At 36.5% G+C, this 21,530-nt stretch overlaps 1 protein-coding gene across 5 annotated transcripts in view; it reads left to right on the top strand.

The window, feature by feature from the left end:
* The window catches only part of nAChRalpha4 (nicotinic acetylcholine receptor alpha4), an 81,910-nt gene that overhangs the window by 10,509 nt on the left and 49,871 nt on the right, over window positions 1–21,530 (top strand). For 4 of the 5 annotated variants that reach the window (XM_076689736.1, XM_076689735.1, XM_034329684.2 and 1 more), the window contains exons 3-4: window positions 15,637–15,681; window positions 19,754–19,863. In XM_076689736.1, the coding sequence (XP_076545851.1) occupies window positions 15,637–15,681; window positions 19,754–19,863 (155 nt within the window). Of the gene's footprint in view, window positions 1–15,636; window positions 15,682–19,753; window positions 19,864–21,530 lie in introns of those variants that run through there. The other variant, XM_076689737.1, reaches the window with a different exon arrangement.

The following is a 21,530-nucleotide window of genomic DNA, read 5'->3' on the forward strand; positions in this document are numbered from 1 at the left end:
ATTCTTCTGGTATTTTGTTAAAATAAATATCACTGCTTCTTCTGTGTTCGTTCCCCGTAAGCATACGCAGTATTAATCTTTTATACTTAACACTCCTTAATTAATGTTTTAAGCTCCTTATTCCCTGATTTACTATCATTCAGATTTAGATAGCAGGTTGCAGTTTCAGAAACGGTTTAAAGGATAGTCGTGAGCATTAGAAGTTCGAAGGTTATCCGACAATTAAAAACTTGCTCAGGGTCGGTATCGGGGTGGTTGTTGGAGGAAATGAAGGCCCGGAACAAAGCGTGCTGATTACTGGCGTGGTTGAAAGACAATGCAATGTAATGGGAATGGTTCGAACAATACTGGCAAGGCTGAGCAACTATCGCGAGCCGAATGCCTATCAACGTGTACTTCGATGAAGTGAGCATACTGGCAAGAGAAACGTACCGTGTACAGATAAACACGAGTTGCCGTGAATACCTTTCAGGAATATGCCGATTCTTCTGCGCGATCGTCAATGATCGATCTCTGATATCTAGTTTTCCTCCTATGCAACGAACTTTTCATTTCTCGCTCTCAGATAGACCGTTATCGCGCTCATTTTCCTTTCAAACGTTTCAGAATTGAAAATCGGAAATACGCGACTAGTCGTGATCTTGGGTAAAGTTTGTTCATTTTAATTGTTTCCAACTTCTGTTCCAAATTCCACAGTAGACTCGCGTTATATTGCCACGCGATTGATATGATTTTTACACGAATTTCTGTTTCCTCTCCTCCTCTAAACGAAAGCTTGAGAGTTTGAAAAATTGTCCAATTCTACAGCCCTGTCTGCGGCAATATAACCGTATATCGACTTTCCCAGTTTCTTCTATTCATGCTATTTTTATTCCCCCCAATTTTCTTTCTTTTCTGGAATCCATCAAATAATCTGGCTTATCATTAAGATTCACGAATAGGCAGCAATCAACCACAGACATGATTCTGTCACGAAGATATTAATGATGGTTGTGGGTACGCTTTTTCCTAAAGTCCATTTGTAACACTGATTTAATCCAAAGCCTCGTCAATCTTGGGATTATGCATCTTTTTCTTCTCCCATGCCTGCGTTTTTCTCCTCTAGAGGATTGTGGAATAAAGGGGTCGTGATTAATAGACTGCAGATGTTCATGAAAATTACATTCTTTTATAGAAAATTCATACTAAATAAGAGTCTTTCTTTTTTCGTGTATTTACGTTTAAGGACAGTACAGTAAATTTAGCTAAGTTTACAGATGAATAATAATTTTTCTTACTCCCGTTGTAAAATATTTTCTACGTATTTTACGTTCATCCCCGTTGAATTATTTATTTTTCCGATTGCAATCAGAAGTACACTTGTTTTAGTCGCACAGACTACACCGTGTAAAGAATATGTAAATATCGAAGATTAACAATGGCCAAACACTTTCGCACGATAATGCACGTACCTGTATTATTTATCCATTTACATATTTTAAGCGAATAAATTGCAGACGCTTTATGCATACGTTGCCAAGCGTAAAATATTTTCAGCTTAGTGATTAATATTCACCGATGGCAATGGTAATTCCTTACGCGAACGCAGCTCATCCCCATCTGCTGCTGCGCCAAGGCGAAATCACGTATTTACTATCGGGCATTTTTATCGCCGATGTCACGCCGCACCGAATCGCGTTATTGTCGTCCTAGTTGGAAATTATCCAGGCTACGAGCCAGACTGGAGTCTGTGAACAACGCGAATATCAATATTTGCCAGCACACGTTGTTGGTTCCACCGCCTTTGGTCACAGATTGTTAAGCTAATTTCTCCCGGCTTTACAGTGCCTACCCTTTGAAACGGTGTTCTTCAATGAAACTTTCAAAATCAAACACTTAAGGTCAACAGGAGTGAGGGTCCTGGTGTAAATTGATCTTGGGATTCATACAGGGAAGTCATGTTGGTACGCGAAGCTTCAAATCTAGAAATTTCGTGACAATGATAGAGGCACAATTAAAAAAAAATTGCAAATTTCTCAATATTCGAATTTTCATTATTACAATTTTTATTAATCTGTAATAATAAAATTATTTTAATTGCAAAAACATTATTTTATTTGAATTTTGTAGTAATTAATATTTTTTCTCTAAATCTTCCCTAATCTTGATAGATGGTCATCTAGGGATTTTCTTAGCGCGCAAAGTCTCTGCGCAGGCTCCTCGCGCTAGGGAACCCTAGCGTTCGACTTCCCAAGCGCTCATTGCTTTCTCTTTTCATAAATTTGATTCAACAATAGAGAGTTTCTAATATTTTCGTGACAATGATAGAGGCACAATTAAAAAACAATTGCAAATTTCTCAATATTCGAATTTTCATTATTACAATTTTTATTAATCTGTAATAATAAAATTATTTTAATTGCAAAAACATTATTTTATTTGAATTTTGTAGTATTTAATATTTTTTCTCTAAATCTTCCCTAATCTTGATAGATGGTCATCTAGGGATTTTCTTAGCGCGCAAAGTCTCTGCGCAGGCTCCTCGCGCTAGGGAACCCTAGCGTTCGACTTCCCAAGCGCTCATTGCTTTCTCTTTTCATAAATTTGATTCAACAATAGAGAGTTTCTAATATAACACTTTCATAATCCTCAATGGAGGTTAATAAATGGGAAATCATCGTCAAATGTAAATTACCGTTTCCGGTGGTCTTCATGGTGTTATTTGCGAAGGTTTTTGTCGCCCTGTCGCCAGAATCCGCATCCTTGTTGGAAACCTTCCCACATCGTGACCACTGATTCGTTTACCGTGTCACCTTGTCGCAGAAAACCGAGGTCATGTAAGCTGGTATAACAGGGGTAATTAATGTGCCAACAGTGGTAACAGAAGCATAAAAGCATGAGACAGATGTTCAGCAGTGACCATTAATCCAAAAATCAAATTTTATATACCATACAATTATAACTATAATTAAATACAATGGAATGTAATATTTCTAACAGAAAAATAGGAAAATTTCTAGTAGAAAAACAATTTTACTATTGAATTCCAAAATTTTCTTGGATAATTAATCATTCAAACTGGACAAACATACTCTTATTATTTTGTATTATTTAATTCGGTAATAACAAAGCTTATTGAGGTGTCGTTGTCAGTCCTCGTTGCACCGTACTTAAATTCCTCTTCATTCCTCCTCTCTTCATTCGCCACCAGTCCCCCTCCTCTTGCCAGCCCTCTTTAACATATACAGTGAAATTTAATTACTCCGACCGGCACTCGCCGAAACTCCACTTGAGCGTGTAATAATTTCGTCGGAAGCCGAGAGAAATGCCGGGAACGAGGAGGATTCGGGAAAACGACGCCTCTCAACCTCCTTGCCGAACGGAAACTACCGAGTTCTGCAAGTATTCTAATTCCTTTCTCGCCTCTTCCCACTTTTTAATCCTTCCTCTACGTGTACGAAACTATTAATCGAACCTTTGCTTTTTAAGTTCCTTATCGTTCCAACTAAGGATTCATCCCTTTTTTTTTATATTTATTTCCTTGATATCGTATCCTGAAAAATTAATGACAATCTGGGTCATTAATGGCATAGGTTAAAGACTTTCCTTCGAATTTGTATTCAATTAAAATACATTCTCAAATGTTCGGTAGCCACGGGGCACCGGAGGTCTAAATCCACTCCTGTTATAAAGACGATTCAATTTATAAGAAGCTGTGTGAAATCGTTGACTAATAGAGTCCATAAAACATGAGAAAATTAAAAAGTTGATCATTTATTAAGTAAAAAGGTGTGTAGCGTAGCCGACGATCTTCAACAGGGATTTGTGAGAGAAACGAAGAAACACGTTCCTGTGTATGGCATGAAAAATGAACTGGCAGAAAGTGATACATGGAAGATATCCTGGTTACCGGTATCATATTGTGGTCACGTAGGTGTGCAAGAAAAGTAGAAGAACAGTCTCCTTTCCTGTCATAGTTCATGCCTTCGAAAATGGAGCCTGATGTCTAACCGAAGCAATAATTTTTCTTAACGCTTGCTTTAACCCTGTTCACGGTACGGGTTCTTGCTACCACCTCCTATTTCGCTACAAAATCCTTAGCACTTTAGCTGCGGTGCTTTTAGTTGGATCGATAGGGCCGTCCATTCATCCATGTTCCGTCGTTCCGCAAGGATGGGCTTTGAAAAGAACCGACTGTTTATGTTCCATTGACCTTTCCTTGCGTTTCCATGAAACGTATACGATATCTTTTTTCTTTTTTTTTCTTCAAACAAATCTCGAACAATAAGTTTCACACCTTGTGTGGTTGAATGGCATACAGGGTCATTGGTGATTGGCAGTGTAAATAGAGGGGCCATACAGATACTCAATTTAGGTCTTCGTATTCACTGCAATAAACGATTTATATGTGCAAATTTGGAGAATATTGATTTTCGTTCATTGTTTTAGTTAATTAACTGTCGTCTGGTCTTATGAATTGAATATGAAAGCAGGATGTGTGCATTCAGTATCTGTGGAGCATACTAGTGTTCCCTAGAGAAAATGGTAATGTTGGAGACCTCGCCATTGGTCCAAACATGTGAAAATTCGTTGTATAGATCTGTAGATTTCTACTTTACAGTAGAAAATATCTATCAGGAAAATAATCTTTAGATTTTTTTAGAGAAAAATTGAAAAACCTCCAATAGATAAATAGGAAAATTTGCAATAGAAATTTTCTAGGAATAAAATGATACAGTTGTAAAATAGAGCTCTTCTTTCTGTTTATGCATTATTTCCTGTAGTTTCTGACACAGATAGGTATGTACCAATTTCGATCTTTCGACACAACACGTGTGGCATCTGTTTGGTTCACATAATGTGCGGATAGCGCGATATGGCATGTGGGGTCGAGGTTTACCTGTCATCGTGTATACTCGCTTAATTAGCTGATTCTCGTTCCAGGGATGACTAAATTGCTTCGTCTGCACCTGTGAATTAGAGATTTGTTTCGCAACTATAATTACATATAACACCCTTATTCTTTGCAACATTCTCCATATCATTTTATTTCTCCTTTACCCTCCAACTGAAATGTGGAAAACTGATAAAATTTACCACCCTTACAGCCCCGTCCAGTGCATTTGAAAAAATAGTGGTTATAATATTTTACTATGCCTCGTGATATTTTATAACTCTGTTGTGGAAAATGATAAAATTATTACAACTGTTTAAAAAATATGGGTGGCTCAAGTTTCATACTCCCCAAGCTGTGATAAGAAACATTGAAGAAGCCATAGAAGGCGTTAATGCAGAAGTTTTAAAGTTGTGCATAAAATACGAGTATAATAAAAGTTTATGCATCGATACGACCTGGAAATAAATTTAATATTTTGGCATCGAACGAGCAACGTTTCAACAATTTTAGTATATCATGTTTACGTTCCGTTTATTTAAACTTTATATTCATGTTTCGTCAGATTCTTTTTCTGATAAGAACGTTTTATAAAATTCCAAAAGTGAAGATGCAAAATCCGCTGCATAATTGTACAAAGAATATTTTTTAAAATGGATTACTTGGAATAAAATTACTTAAATCCGATCATCCTCTTTTTCTAAATATTCTAAAACGAATATTCAAACTTCCTATACGGTCACACGAATTGAACCGGTTCAAAGGTGTTTTTGACGACAAAGGGTTGAGGCGGATCAAAGGGGACGTGTGAGGACAGACGGATTGAAAGAAGCCGGCGGAGAAAAAGAAAATTTTAGTATGAGCCTCTCTCGCGAGGATCGCACGCTCGTCCTGTCCCAGCCATCCCGGCTGAGAAAGTGTGTCATCATTGTTCGTTGCTACCCTTTAAAAAGGTACGAACAAAGGGAAGGGCAAAAGTGCAGCGCGCTTTCGCACAAACGAGCAGACAGTCGAGATCGAGGAATAAAGCGACACCCATCCCTATTCACGATGCACGAGTACTACATAAAAGGGATCTAACGTTCGTTAGAAACTGCTTCTTGTAAAGAATAACCACTGATAACTTTATTCTAACTTCTCTTCAACGTTTCGGCGGTGGGAATTAATGGCGATTGTGATTAACGAGATACCTGTCAAACACACTTATCTTCATTTTTTTCTTGCGTACATTAAGTTTTTTGTTCTTTAATCTAAAAAGATAGTTGTAATCAGAGTTAGGTATGGCTTACTGGTCAATTTAATCCATTGAAATAAAATATATTAAAGTACTCCATTCTATATTGAAGTGTTTAGCAATGAATAAAATGACTTTTAAACAAGAACCTTCTTCACTACAGACTTTAGAAAAAAAATTATTGGAAAGATGAAGCTGTCTAATGAATGAAACACTCGATTCAACTTGACCCAAATAACTCCCCCTTTCAAACGCGGTCATCAAGATTAACCAGCACCTCGAACGATTAAGAAAATTTACCACTTGGGTTGATAGAAAATTTCAATTTCATTTCTTATGCAATGGAGCAGATTGAAATAAAATTGAATAGTAGAAATTTGGTTAACCCTTTTACTATGAGCCCTCCAACTGAGAATAAGAATTACAATTGAATGGTTGAATTTTCGTTTTCATATTTTAAAAAAATATTAATTTAATTGATGGCGGACCATGGAGAGAGCCCTAATCGGACATTGAACTGTAATGAAAATTGTTTTTACGTTTGAAAATGAAATTTTCTAATGGAGTTTCTCAATCGTTTAACTTTTGACGAGAAAAGGTGGACGTAGAAGGAAACAAAGCCGATTTAAAAGATGTTTTCGACGCAATTAAATTCTTTATCCGATGGGTATTGCACCGGTCTCTTTAATATTTCATGAAAGAGCTTGCTAGAGCCACAGTGACAGCCCCTCTTCGTGTAAAACTCGACTAGGAAAGTTTCGAGAGCATCGGCGACGCGAGACACGACGCGACGGTATTAAAAACTCCCCCAGAGAGTCTGTTAACAATTTTCATTCTGCGCCTGGTGCATCTGTGTCCTACTTTCTCTGACGTGCACTTTAGTTCGGGTATTTGAATTTATATTAAAAATCGTAGGTGCGTATGTATGGGGGCTACGCCGGGATGCAGAGCTTTGTTCTACAATCAAACTCGAGATATTCCGAGTTTTTCTTGTAATTGGACCAGTTTTTACTTACTAATTGGAATATTTCGTTAACAGACTCGTTTCCACTTGTTTTTGTTTCCTCAAACTGTAGTTTATTTTTTTATGCTCTGTTAATCTTCGTTCAGATGGTACTGGCTCACTTTTACTCCAAGATTATTTTGCAATTGACGCTTGTTTTATTGCCATCTGGGTTTGGAAGTTTGAAAAATTAAACTGTTTAGGTATTTCGAGTATTTTCAAAAAGAAACGTAACTGTTTGACCGAGGTACGTAGAGGAGGTTAAAATTTCATGGGCCAAGTTGAAAATATTGGACGTTCATCGATTGAAAGCGACGATGTGGAAACATCTGACGTTATATCGAACCGATAGCGGAGTTGTTCAATAACCGTACGAGGATTTATGCATACGTGTATGAAGGATATTGCGTCTGTATACGTATAGAGGAAACTAGAAGCATCCTTGGCATTCCTAAATTGGAGGCTAGCCTAGCGGAGATTACGTTAGAGACTAGAGAACTGTTTGCCCTGGCTTACCAGAAACTGAATAATTACTTAACGATCCGTGCGCCTACATTAATTTCAATAATTATTCAACCTACTGGCACAGAAATTATTTTTTTTTTTTCTTTTTTCAATTTTCTCCCATTAGATTTGAAATTTTAAGTGATTATAGAAAATTTTAAGAATCGTGATTGAAAACCTTCAGAAAATAAAAATGCAAAGTGGAAAGAAAATACAGGGAGGATAACTACGTATCTTATTGTTAGAAATATCTTTCCTACTGAAAGCTTCGTTGCTCTTAACCTCTTGTTACGGTCCGCCGACATCCAATTTACACAAAAATTGCCAGGACATTTTTTCGCTTCGCGCAAGTCGTTGAATATTCCGTAGCGTAATGCGCGATGCAAATGACAAAGAATTTATAAGTCTTTCTTCATTCCCTAAATAAAAGGAATCTACCTTTTGTTCTCAATGTAGATTTTCTACGGTATATGTTTTCATTTCTTTCACTTGAAAGAAGTACAAGTTCTCTGACCTCCTTAATTGTTATCAATTATGAATAAAAAGAAACTAATTACGTTGAATTTAAATATATTATATTCCTTGAAAAATTTTTAGGCATAATTATAAGGAATGATTTTTTAATCTCTGTCCACAATACATTTAGTACACTGCAAATACATTCCAGTTAATGTCGTGTTACGGATAACAGAAGCATTAAACGGCTCAGGCGGTAGAAAATACCGTATTCTAGGTAGAGATTCCGTGGCTAGAAAGCAGTAAAGGGGTTCTAGATCATTTCTATTGTGAAAGCTACAAGGGGCGCCCGATATTTACGTAATTATTGGGCTATGCGTTCTCTTTACTAACCGCTCTCCAACATTATGGTTCTCATGGTTCATGCATCATCGTTAGACCACCCTGCGCCCTTGTGCAGACGATAGCCATCGTCTGCTTTAACCACCTCCATGAAAGTGGTTAAGCCTTTAACAGTCTGCACATTCGTTACTCTTTAGACACGTAGAGGGGTAAAATGGGCCGTCTAATATAATTTTTCATTTAACAAAAAATTAGAAGGCAAAGAATGCTTTAACACTTTGATTGCTATGTTGAGGTTGTTGAAAATTTTACAGATTTCCGAAATTTCATAAATTATAAAAATTTTAATTATCCTTTTCTATAGTGTACTATTAATCAAATATTTTCAACGTTAGACAGCCAAATATTTGATGGCTTTCTGGAGATAGTTTGAGAAAGATTGGAGCGATAAGTTTCTGTGAAAAGGTGGGCATAAATTGAAATTGCCTCGTAAAGAGCAGCAGCGTTGTTCAAATGCATCCAGTTTCGTGGTACGTGGTGGCGCATAAATGAAAATCATTCCAAGCAAGAATTACCAGTCCATGTAGACTAGGAGTGTTAAAAGGGATGAATTCACGTGTGATCCACGAAGGTGGAGAATTTGGCGATGTTATCTCACTTGATGAATACGTAATGCAGGTTTATACGGTTCCTGGTTCCTCTGTAATCGCGATGCAACCATAAAACAGCCGATACCTCGTGCAAAATAAAATTTCATTTTACCGGCACTCTATTTTCAAAGAAATCAATATTTTATGTTCTTGCCGGTTTGATGACTGTTTTATTGTATATAAAAATTTTATAACAATTCTTGATAAAAGTCCTACTGGAACATTGGAAATTGCCTGGCGAGAAATAACAAAAATTTCCACACCTCAGAAAATACCAGTCGCATAAATCTACCTTCTATTGCTATCCTCTTTTACATTGTCCAGAACAATTTACCGCTATTATCCTTCATATTTCTGATCATCCGAATAGCCATTGCGGTTTTGTTGTCTGATTTCAGTTGAAAGTAGGTAGATAAACGAGTGTATGGTAAAAAGCCTGGTAAGTAGTAATGGAAAGCCATTGGCCAGCCAATTGGCTCATTGGCAGGATTATGCATTATAGGACAGTTAATACACGCGTTTATGGAGCAAAAGCCGACTGGGATTAGTTCTACCTGTTAATAACTGCATCGATGCACAGCTGCAACACTACCGATGCAATTATTATATTTCATACTATTCTTATTTTCTAAATTTATTTTTACGCATTTAATTTCTGGTTAATATCCTTCACCTATTTCCAAATATTTATCAAATTAACGAAACTTCTGGTCTTGTTTGTAATTAGAATAAGATAGAACCTTTAATTCGAAAATGACGGTTAATTATCTCGTGAAATCATAGCAGAAAATTTGTTTGTGTTCTACGCGAATACCTTAGCAAGTAACATCGTTGACGATCCACAAATTCAGCGAGATGAGGTGGTCTAATTAATCGCAAGCACACACGGCAATGAGAACCGGGTAGTCTAGCAGCTGCCTATAATTATCGCGATAAACCACTTCTGAGTGCATTGGCATCGTCGCTGGCTGCCACCAATTCGAAATGCTTCGGATTGGTTATCAGGGCTCGTGGAACGAGTGTCGATAAAGGGGTGAGTTGGTAAAAAACCGGGCTTTCGGTTTGGTGGGGATAAACAGATAGCGTTTGATCAATGAACCGTGGCGAAGGGAAAGGCAAAACACGCTGTTATATGGATTATTGCAATCAATATATTGTATTGAATGTTGTAATTATTGTGGTCAATCGTGACTGGTAATTTACTGGGAACTTTAGTTATTATTATCAATTATGATAATTACATTTTGGGGATAAAAAAAAACAAATTGGTGCAAGTGTTTTTCTTGTAAATGTAATAGTCACTTTTGACCCCGGTCTCGTTTAACTTATATAATCTATAGAAAAGAACAAACTGATGAGCAATGGTTTTACATAGTTTGCAATACTATTACCATTTAGTTAACAGTAACAAGGAAAGTTATCCAAGTGACAAGCCGATTTTGGATCATTCGTTGAGTGGATTTTCATGTAAGCTCTCTGATCCTCTTTGAAACAATCGAAAATCCTTTCGTCGATTCTACAGGCATATTATCACTCCCTTTGCAACTTTTCTACTCAGATATTTTCCTTACTGTAAGAACTGATTAAAATTTCTTTTTTGTTAAACGTAACATTATTTTAAATTTTGCTGGAAATTCTTCAAATTAAAATATGTAATTTTGCGAGCAGTTTGAAGCGAGAAATTCTAGCGTAGTAACAAAAGCAGCTTTCGCGTTCTTTCTTTGAACTTCGATGAAAATTCATTTAACTTGCGGACCTCCTGCGTTACCGCAAACCTCGCGTAATTTCGCGCTGCGAGCTTTTCATGCCGTCTATAATTCTTCTTTTTCACATTCTCGCCACCCCTTTCGTTTCTTTAATTAATCGACGCGTACAGGGGTGGAACAACGATTTACGAGTAAATCGGGAAAGTTTCCTTTCCCCTGAATCGTTAACAGGGTTCTTTTATTTCCCTCAGAAAAAAAAAGTTGTTCTCCAGCTAGAATTTCGTATCGATCAGTGCAAAACGACAACAATGTAGTTATTTTTGAATACAGAGATAAACTTTTAAATTTTTTTTTCAACTCTGTACACAGCTTTCCAATAGAATCAGTTTGATAACAAAGCAATTTATTTTTTGCTTTTACTAAAGTACAATTTTACTAAAAAGTGAAGTTGCAAGGTTTCCAATTGTATTAAAAATTGCAAAATCTATTTCATCCTGAGTTGATAAACAGCATTTCTGTATTTGACATGTTGTAATTCAAACATAATTAATATAGGGGAGACTGGCTTGAAACCAGGACGTTAATGGTAAAACGTCATAATTTTAGAGAGAAGTCAAATTTAATAACGTTGCCAGAATATTATTCAATGAAAATCAAATAATCTTATTAGGATCTCCCAGAGACGATTTCCTTAGACGTAATAAGAGACACTTGAATGACACGCAATTGAAATCATAGCGAATGGTACCAATTTTGCGGTAATATGGAGATAAGAACTTAAATGAATTAATATAAAATAATATGCTCGTTTTAACTGTAATATATTGTGGAAAATTATTAGCAATGTCATATAAAAATTCTTTGTTACTGAAATACGAGAGGTACCTTTTCCCCTAGAATTTCCCCTTTTTTCTCTAAAGAAACCTACCATACTCGGTACTGTACAAATTCTCCTCACGCATGTTCTTCACAGTTAACAAAGGAAATGCAAGTTACTTAGCCAAACATGGTTATAACCGTGGCAACGAAAAACCGTGCTGATAATGGAATTCGTTACCGATTCATAGGGTATGACGTTTTCCGATTTTCACCGTATACACGTAAACGAAAGCAACGCGTCATGCCACTCGACTCGTTCTGCATTATTCATACAGAGCAACGTCGTGTCGCGTCGCATCTGCAAGTGCAAAAGGGGGATCATCTCATTATGCGTCTGCTGGTGAGCTCGCGGCTTTTACCCGACCCGTTGCGATTCCCTAACCGTTCCATATCGAATGTCTACGTACTTGCCGATGCACCTGCCGCTGTCCGTAAATTACACCACATGGCCAGGTATTTTAGTCAGATTTTATCGAAAGACGAACGATTCTATCCCCTATGCTTTCCTCTTTTCTGATCTGTCGCTTTTATGCATCTGCTTTTACATTTACAGTAAAACCTGGATAAATGCAACGAAAGAATGCTTGGATAAGTGCAACATCGCTATCCCCTCCACTTAGGGGGATCCCCCTAGACGAACCGAGCCGCTCGACGAGAAAACCGTGTGATATGATCCGACTGTAATATCGGTGTGACTAATACTAATTGAACGATAAACTTTTTTTATTTTTAACTTTTTCTTAATGAAACTTTTACTAACGCATTTGTGAGATTTATCTGATTAAAATGACACCAAACATGATATAATTTGAATTATATTTATAAACAATAGTAATAGAATAAACAACATAGAATTGACACCACGACTGAATATAAATGATGTCGGCTGAATACAAAACATGTGTACGGACTCAGAATCGACACCACGCTTGGATAAATGCAACATTAAATGCCCAGAATCGACACCTCGCTTGGATAAATGCAACATTAAATGCCCAGAATCGACACCTCGCTTCGATAAATGCAACATTAAATGCCCAGAATCGCCACCTCGCCTGGATAAATGAAACCTTTGAAACCAGAGCCGACACCGCGACTGGTTTTGATTTCGATCTCTGTTGCTTTTCGCCAACCTTTAACATCAATTTTAGCAAGTAATTATAATTGAAACTATATCGTGTTTGGTGCCATTTTAATCAGAAAAATTTCACCAATGCGTTAGTAAAAGTTTCAATAAAAAAAAGTCAAAAATAAAAAAGTTTTATAGTTGAATTAGTATTAGTCACACCGATACGTTTCGGCTCTTTCCTTTCATCATCGGACCTCTCTCTTTCTGCCGCTGTCTGTCCCTTTCTACGTTCACGCTTGGCTGGTCGTCGCGTGTAACCCGAGATTCGACACCTCGCTTGGATAAATGCAACCACTGGGTCCCAATCTTGGTTGCATTTATCCAGGTTTTACTGAATGATGGGAGACGTATAGGATGTCTTAAAACAAAAGGATACTATTTGTCAAACTTTAGAATAATAATTTTTTTTTCCTTTTTCGAATACTCCCCTGAATCATAAGTCAGAAACATATCAAGGTTTTCTCTTTTATTTCAATTTTACTTCATAAGTTTCCGAGTTAACTTTAGCAATGTATACATTATCGTATTTTACACTTTGCCCGTAACGTGTACATAGCTTATTGTCATCCAACATTTTCGCTCTTGAAAATCACTCGGTCCGGCCAAAGTTTACCCCGTCGCTGTTGAAACTCTGTATGTAGGATCCGTTGAAAACTTGTATCGCTGAAACAGATCGCTGAAATCGCAGACAAGTCGCGACATTCAGCGTGGTTTGCGTGCCAGTTCTACAGATATTAAACTTTACCGTGCAACTTTCTTCTTCTCTTATATATCGCGGCAGATTGCAACTTCTCGAAGCTGTAAGATTCGTATAGGAAAATTTGTCCATTAATCATACCGCGTGCTTCGTGGATCGCGAACTATGGCTTCTGAATTTCATTTAAATAACGATGCTTTCGTGCACATTTTTCTTGATAAAATTTCATTAATGAAAATTAAACATTAAAATATGACGAGTTAAATTGTCATAGAATTTTGAAGACGACCTACATTTCAAACTCGATACATTTTTAACGTCGTAAAAATGACTTTTCATAATATATTTGTCACAGCGCGGACAGAATGCGCTTATGACGTGTTAGCTTCCCAGTTAAAAGGCTGGAAGCCAGATCTATACGATCCTTTTTATACTATTTAAATTTGGACAGGTACGATCCATTAATTATTAGCAAGGTACGATCCTATGTGTTGGCAGGATATTAGTCTAGAAAGGAACGGTACATATTGATCGAAGGTTCGTTCATTGAACCCCATCTTCACTCGGCTTTTGCTACTTTGGTACCTCTGAGCCATTTACATTTCCCAGCTGTCGCACAGTTTCGTTCTTCTTCAAGAAGAAGAACGAATACCGACCTCGTTAAAACTTGTACACCGTAGGATTCAAATTAGCAGTGAGGAACCAGGAAGACATCCCAAATGTTTTGCAAAGATCGATCCAAAGAATGAATAATTCAGGAACAAAGAGAGATCTTGATCAAACTTTCGGTCTGCAAATGGCCCTATTGAAAGTTCCTAATTATCTTATATAAGATTTGTAGTAATTTCAAGCTTTTTATCAAATTAATAAATATTAAATAACCATTTGCCTAGCAACTAAAGAACTGCTTGTTGAAACACTCATAATTGAGGGGAATTTATTTCTAATAATTATTTATCACTAACTGAAATTTTCTCTCACCTGTTATCTATCAGCCAGTACAACAATTTATTTTTAAATTAATGTTCAAGTTTCAGAAGCTGGAAAAATTTAGTAACCATCCAACGTTTTTATGCAATTTAATAGTGTTCCACTCCGGCGAGGTTGATTAAAATTAAAAAGGTAATTCCATACTGTAGGATTGTAATTTTCCAGGGAACGTTGTAAATAATAATGAGCTGCTTAACCAGGTTTATTTCGGCACCGCGAAATCAATATCCCTGGTATGTATACCAGCAATAAGTACGGATTTCATATTCCCCGGCCAAGCTTTTATTCGACACCCAGTGCAATTTTAAATTAAATATCGGAAAATTCAAATTTTTTCCACCGGAAAAAAATGTCGCTTATCGCGGACAATATTTTTACTACCTGTAACCGGATAAGAAGATTAAAATATTGACTGACGGTTGAAGTGATTTATTCATTATAAGCGAAGTCAATTAACATTGACAAATTTATTTGAGGATTATCGCTATAAAAATAAATATGCCATGACAGTTACGTTGAATATATTAATACTATCTTCAATTGAACTGATTAATTTAGCAAGTTTGAAATTATTGAATTACGTTCAGATTACAGAGAATTTTTTTTTATACAAAATAGAGTTATCGTTAATTAAAAATTAAGAATTAATTTTCTTCAGTTTATCTCTGAAATTCAGATTTCTAAAACGATAGAAGAAATGTCCATAAGCTAGTTCGCTAGAGCGTTTTAGTTAAATCCTGTAGCAGTCTTGCAGCTCGTCCAATTAGTTACCAGCCGACATTGGACCCGGAAATTACAATGCACTGTCAACGACAGGCACAAAATAGGAGCGAATAGCTCTATACACGAGTTTTGCAAGCGAGCTGAAAGCTAATAACATGTGAAATATCTAGCAATGAAATGACATCCCTGAATATGGGTTATTACTGTGAACTAACGCGTCCCGTTCTCGACGTATCGCGTAAATAACTTCCAATTTCTGCACGTTTTTCAATTTGCCCATGTTGCAATTATGAAGGTACAGCAAATAAACATATTATCAATTAGAAATTTTTGAATAATTGTATTGCGAAGTACATGGGTCAACTCTTGTTCAAATAATTTATTATGTAATGTAACTAAAAGTTAATGTAATGACAAATTGAATAATTGTTTCCCCGTTTTCTGTTACAGAACCTGAAGAATCAGATCATGACGACGAATCTGTGGGTCGAACAGGTGAGCGACATTAATTTATCCCGTTAGTAGGAACGATGTAAGTAGATTAGACTGGCTTAATCTCTCGCGGATAAAATTACTTGTCGCAAGAAAATTTTCCCGCGTTGGAGATTAATTTTAATTATTCTGCCGCCACTCATTTTCGCCAGTTGCATTACGAAAAGAATAATTCTCGAGTTAATGTTTTCTTGTTGTCGCCAACGATCGGTTAAAACGAGAATCAAAATTTGAGCGATATTTACGAGGACGAAATAATATTTAATATCATTATTAGAGGAGAATTAGAGAGGAAATTTCGGGTCAGCTCGAGTCAATATGGTAAAATGATAAAGCAATTTAATAAATTTAATAAGGAAGAATCTAAAACCGTATCTATAAAATTGAAAATGTTTATTCCTGACCTCCTATCGAATAGCTGACCAATTGGTAACATTGCATATGAAATGACTATGACTCCATACGTATACGAAAATTTTATGCATTGTTGGAGACATTGGGTACCAGCCATACAATTCCATATAAAGTTTTCCTGTTTCTTACATATAAATGGAAAACTTTTCCGCGTCAATATTGTGGCCACTCGACATTGCTTGCAATATTATTTTCAACTTTTGAATAAATACAGTGTCGAGAAAGAAACATAACTCAAATTAGAAATTTTTGGAAAAATTTCTTATCGTTTATTTTCATTTTATAAAAATGAAACGTGAAATAAAAGAAGCCTATGTTTCAGGGCGGATTAATTAATCGTTATACAATTATTATACTCGGAAATAATTTCTAATAATTTCTAACAGGCTGGTAATCATATCAAGTAATTTACAACGCAGTAATTACTTTGCTTGAGTAACACGTAGCCGTAAAAATGCTCGTCGTTCCATTCTGGCTTTTTACTCGAAAGAATTGAGAGACCAGTAAATGTAATTGAAGAATAATTAAGCGAGACCAATTAACATCCTCATCCTCGTTCCGCGTGCAACTCGAGGAATGTCTTCAAAGATAAATCCCTTTAAATTCGTTAGACGTACACATGCAATTTATGCTCATGAACCTAGGAACATTCTCCTACTCTAAAGAGCAAATTAACTTTCCTTCTGAAGAATTTATGCTTTCGTTAATAAACGCTGGCTCGAGTAATGGCCGAGGTAAACACTCCCCCCATGTCGTGGGATTATTTTCATGAATTTATTAGTTTCAACCTCCTGACACTTTCACGAAAATGCCTTAGAAATTTTAACAGATAAATTACTGTATATACATTGACAAAATTTTTTTTTTTTAAATTTAATTTTGTACTTAATTCTTTTTAAATATTTTTCATATATTTTAAAAATATATTTCCAAAAATTTGGTCAACGTACAAAGCAGCAGGACTGGTGAACTCGTACATACATCAGCACCTTTCTGCGGGTAGCATGGAATTGGTATAAATTTTAAAGGAAGCGAATCGAAAGGAAGCCTTAAAGGCATTTCAAAGGCAGGAGAAATGACACGATCGCAACGAAGGAACGGTGGTGGCGAACGTTTGTTTGCTAGAGCGGAAGGGTGTGAGGAAGAACCGTGGGTGGAGAAGGTTTCAGAGCGTTACACCGAGTCACATTCGTCTCGGTGTGCACTTATGCGTGTACGTGCGCTTAGGAGGTATTCCTACCGCGTCTCCCAGCGACACGCCATCCTTCAACGTCGAAACCACCCTCTTTAGCTTCCGACCAACCTCGTCCCAAGCGTTCGCGGCAACCTACCAGCTTGCTATGTTAGCTACAACCAGTTTGTCTTCAGCTACCACTCGCTACAACGAGTACACACGTCTAATACAGCCTAATGATGGAACTCCACCCTTGCGCCTTCTTTTTCAATTCTCTCTTATTCCTGTTTCAAAAAATAAAAAAAATAAAAGTAATGGTATAATTAGCCGTTAATGAAAATGAAGAAAAATAATTTTAAAAATCACATTCCATGCTCAGGACACTTTAGAAGAAATCTATGGAATATTAAGAAAAGGAAAGAAAAAAGAATTCATGTCTCTGATGAGGAGTGTAATTGGCACTTGCAGCCAGCCTAGATTGGAACAATGTGTCATTAATCCAGGTCATTGGTGAAAATCATATGATTCAGATCCCTGAGACCATGTCGGAATTCTCCGATGTGTTTCCTGAACTAGCCGGACGTATCTGTGGTCGACAGGTGGTGGAATCGATAAGCCTGAAGAGGCTTCTGCTGTGGAGATTCAGGATCGCGTATCGATGACGGCGCCCCTTTTAACGGCCAGTCAATACATCGGAAATAAATTGCTAACAATAGTTGTTCACCGGTGCCCTTTAAATCTATGGACACGTCCTGACTATCTTTTTACTTTATACCTCCGTTTCCTTTGCCATTGGTATCAGTTCCTTCCCTCTTTGTACACGGCCATCATCCTGAATTTCTCGCTTCGATTTCGTGCCATTCCGTGCACCTTGCCCCTTTTCTCACACCCCCGGTTCTTTATTCGATTTTCTTGGTCGATGTCCAGGAACAATCTGGCATTGATATAATAGATCATTTCAAGACCTATGCTTTGGATGATTCATTCTGCATACTGTTATGTTTTTCTATAGTTTCAACGTATTAATATTCGCAATTAGATCGTTAGACACACCGCACACCAATGTACTTCCATTACAGGGCCATTTCTAAACCATAACACGGTCCATTGGTTCCAATTCACCGCCACCGTTACAAGTATCCTGTTAACGCTCCTCGCGATACGGTTTTACAGTTATCGATTTGCGAGCTAATATCAGGAATTATATCGAGCCTGTTCTTGATGTTATTAGAAGGATATCGAACGAGTAATTTTAGTGGAATATTAAACGTTTCGTAATAATTGCTTAGAACACAATGAATTAGAAATAGAGCTTTGCTTATTGAAACATCATCCTCCCAATATATTGATCGTTGTTTCGAATAATGTTATGGTTATCAACATTTCATACGAAGATACTCGAACTTATTTTGTCGGAATGGAAAGTTTGGATTTATGTATTTGTCGAGTTCCTGCACGAAGAAACGGTGCGCGACGTTGTTTTCGCGAGCCAAGTCGATAAAGTCTGTTTCACAATTGAAGCGACCGCTTCTTTGATACATTTCATTCTTTGTTCGATGGAAATATACGAAGATTGAAAAGTTCTCTGACAACCGTAGCTGTGATTAAATGTTCCATTTTTCACCGTATCTTCGGTGTATTCGTTTCTCCTCTTAATGAAGATTTTAATTAAATTTTTATCAATTACAATAGATATAATTACGAAGCGATCGTAATTGGAATTGTTCGGGATTCGAGAACGTAAATTTATCCGACAATGAGTGTAAAAAATAATGATGACATCGGTGAGGTGTCGTCCTAAGCGTTCCACAGTAAATTTCATTAACCTACTTTCATAACGATGAAGATTTTAACGCTGAAATTCGTTCTTGACTTCACGCTGCCACGAACAGTTTTATTTTAACTGCGACAGGCTCCGTTTTTGCAACAAACATTTGTATATATTTCCACCTGCAGTTTCCATTTTCGCCTGCCATATAATACAACGAAGAGCGCAATAAAATTCTGCGAGCTTAAAATTTCTAGGAACGAAGCGTTTTTAATATTTATATATTAAAAGTTGAATTTCGAAATAAATATAAAGCTTGTAAAAAATATTTTAATAATAATCGACAAGAATTTCATTTTTAATACGCTATTTTGTAATCCACAAAAATTCAAAGATTGATATTTTAATATAATTTTTTTCTTTTACTAACAAGAATATTTTTTGCATATTTTCATTCAAGCTGATTGCTGAAGGTTTTAAAGGATCTGGGATTCTGAAATTTTTTGGGTTTGGAATATTAAAATTTTTTAATTTTCTAACTTTGGAATTCTGATATTTTGAAATAATTAATAATGGAAGTAATTACAGTAATTACTACTAATCGCATGCTCTGAAAATTAATCTAGGATATAATACTAGTTTATCTAAGTGTCGCCGTATCGATATTGAAAAATACGGATCAATAATATTGTTATATTTTTTGTGTTGGCTGTTTCAAGTCATGGTACGACTACAAGCTGCGATGGGAGCCGAAGGAATACGGTGGTGTTCACATGCTACACGTGCCGTCCGACCACATATGGCGGCCCGACATAGTCCTCTACAACAAGTGAGTCTGTCTGCTTCTTTGTTCTGTATTCTAATTACATCTTCTATAGTTTCTCATTACATACTCTATATACATATATAATAGTAGTGGTACAGCATGCTACTGGATATATATATACAAATCGTCTGAATGCTCGTTTCTTCAATAAATCGTTCAATTAAATTAATTTGAAAAAATTGATAGGATCCGAAAATATTTTATATTAATTAAATTTTGCGATATCTACAAGGGACAGCGAAAATTCAATTTTGTCAGCAAAAGAAAATATATTTTGGTAATTTTAATTGTAATAATTTATGAGCTATTAAAAACTAATTAATTTCATCCATCAACTTCAAGTAGCGAAAGTGTTAATATATGAAAAACGTGAGTAAATAAAAGGAGTGTAACTTGATTATCTGTCAAACAGTTTTGTATCTAAATATTTCCGCGTGCACACGTTTTGTCGCATGTTATATCGCGAGAAACAAAGGAAGGAAGAAACGAGCGTCCACTCGACTTAATAAGAGAGGTACCATCGTCGTGCATATTGCATTTCAAAGTAGAACAGTCTATTTGATGTCAGAGTGCATCTCATATCGCGACGTCATCCCGAAAGTTACGGAAAAATGTGAGCTGTTTACTTGAAATTGAACCACCAGCTTGCCAGCGCGAACGTTGAATGAAACTTATCACCCATTCTAATCTATTTCTAGCGACATCATTTTGTTTATCTGTTTACCTATACTACTGTTCACGTTCGTTTCATTTCGAGAGGGAACAGAAACGAATCTCATCGATGGACGTATTATTTGTGCTGTAATTAAAAGCGTATTTTTGATACAATTTTAAAATACTTCAAGGGTTGCTGTTAATGATTCTTAATAAATAACAGCAAAATGGAATTATTATTTTTTGTCTAAATTTAGGGGGTTGTTATTAATTCTTTCTACCTAATTTAATATAGGCCATATTGAACAATAAAAAATTTATATTCTCCATTTTTCTCTGTACTTCAAGTTCAATAAGATCATTATTTTCCCTCTACCAGAATATTTGCCCCCTTTATCACGCATTTACCACCGCCATCAGCACTTGTAATACCTCTATCGCAGATTCGTCCAACAAACAAATTCCAAAAAGGAAAAAACCATGATAATTTAAACGAAGGCAGCTGTGGTTCAAAGTTTCACAGCCATCCTTCATTTCCGCGTACACATATTTGCGTAACTTATTAAAACGAGCCGGAGCCAACGAGCCTGTTCACCAGTCTTTTCCCTCGGTTTTTGGCTCGTGCTCGACACTCACGGCGTGCTCTCTATGTAGCCACCGGATAGATTATTATTCATATCGCATGAAACATGGGCGCTGCGGCGAATGTTCGTGTGAATGGTTCTTTACGAACGGGCCTAGGTCACGAGATATAATACGTTTTACTTTGTTAACTGTCGCGAACAACCACCATACGGTACCTTTACGATCAGCTCCTTCAGCAATTCGAACGAGCACCGACCACGCGTCACGAGCTTCGGCTGTAAACGTGAAACATCCATACAAACACGAGCTGAAAGAAATCGTAACGATACGAGGACGTTTTCTCGTTCCAAATATGCTCCCTTTCGATAAGGGGAGCATGTAAAACTGAGATTATCGTATTACCGCAAGTTTCAGAACAGCGGGCTCTTATT

This window comes from Osmia lignaria, chromosome 8 (genome assembly GCF_051020975.1).
Source record: "Osmia lignaria lignaria isolate PbOS001 chromosome 8, iyOsmLign1, whole genome shotgun sequence".
Taxonomy (NCBI): domain Eukaryota; kingdom Metazoa; phylum Arthropoda; class Insecta; order Hymenoptera; family Megachilidae; genus Osmia; species Osmia lignaria.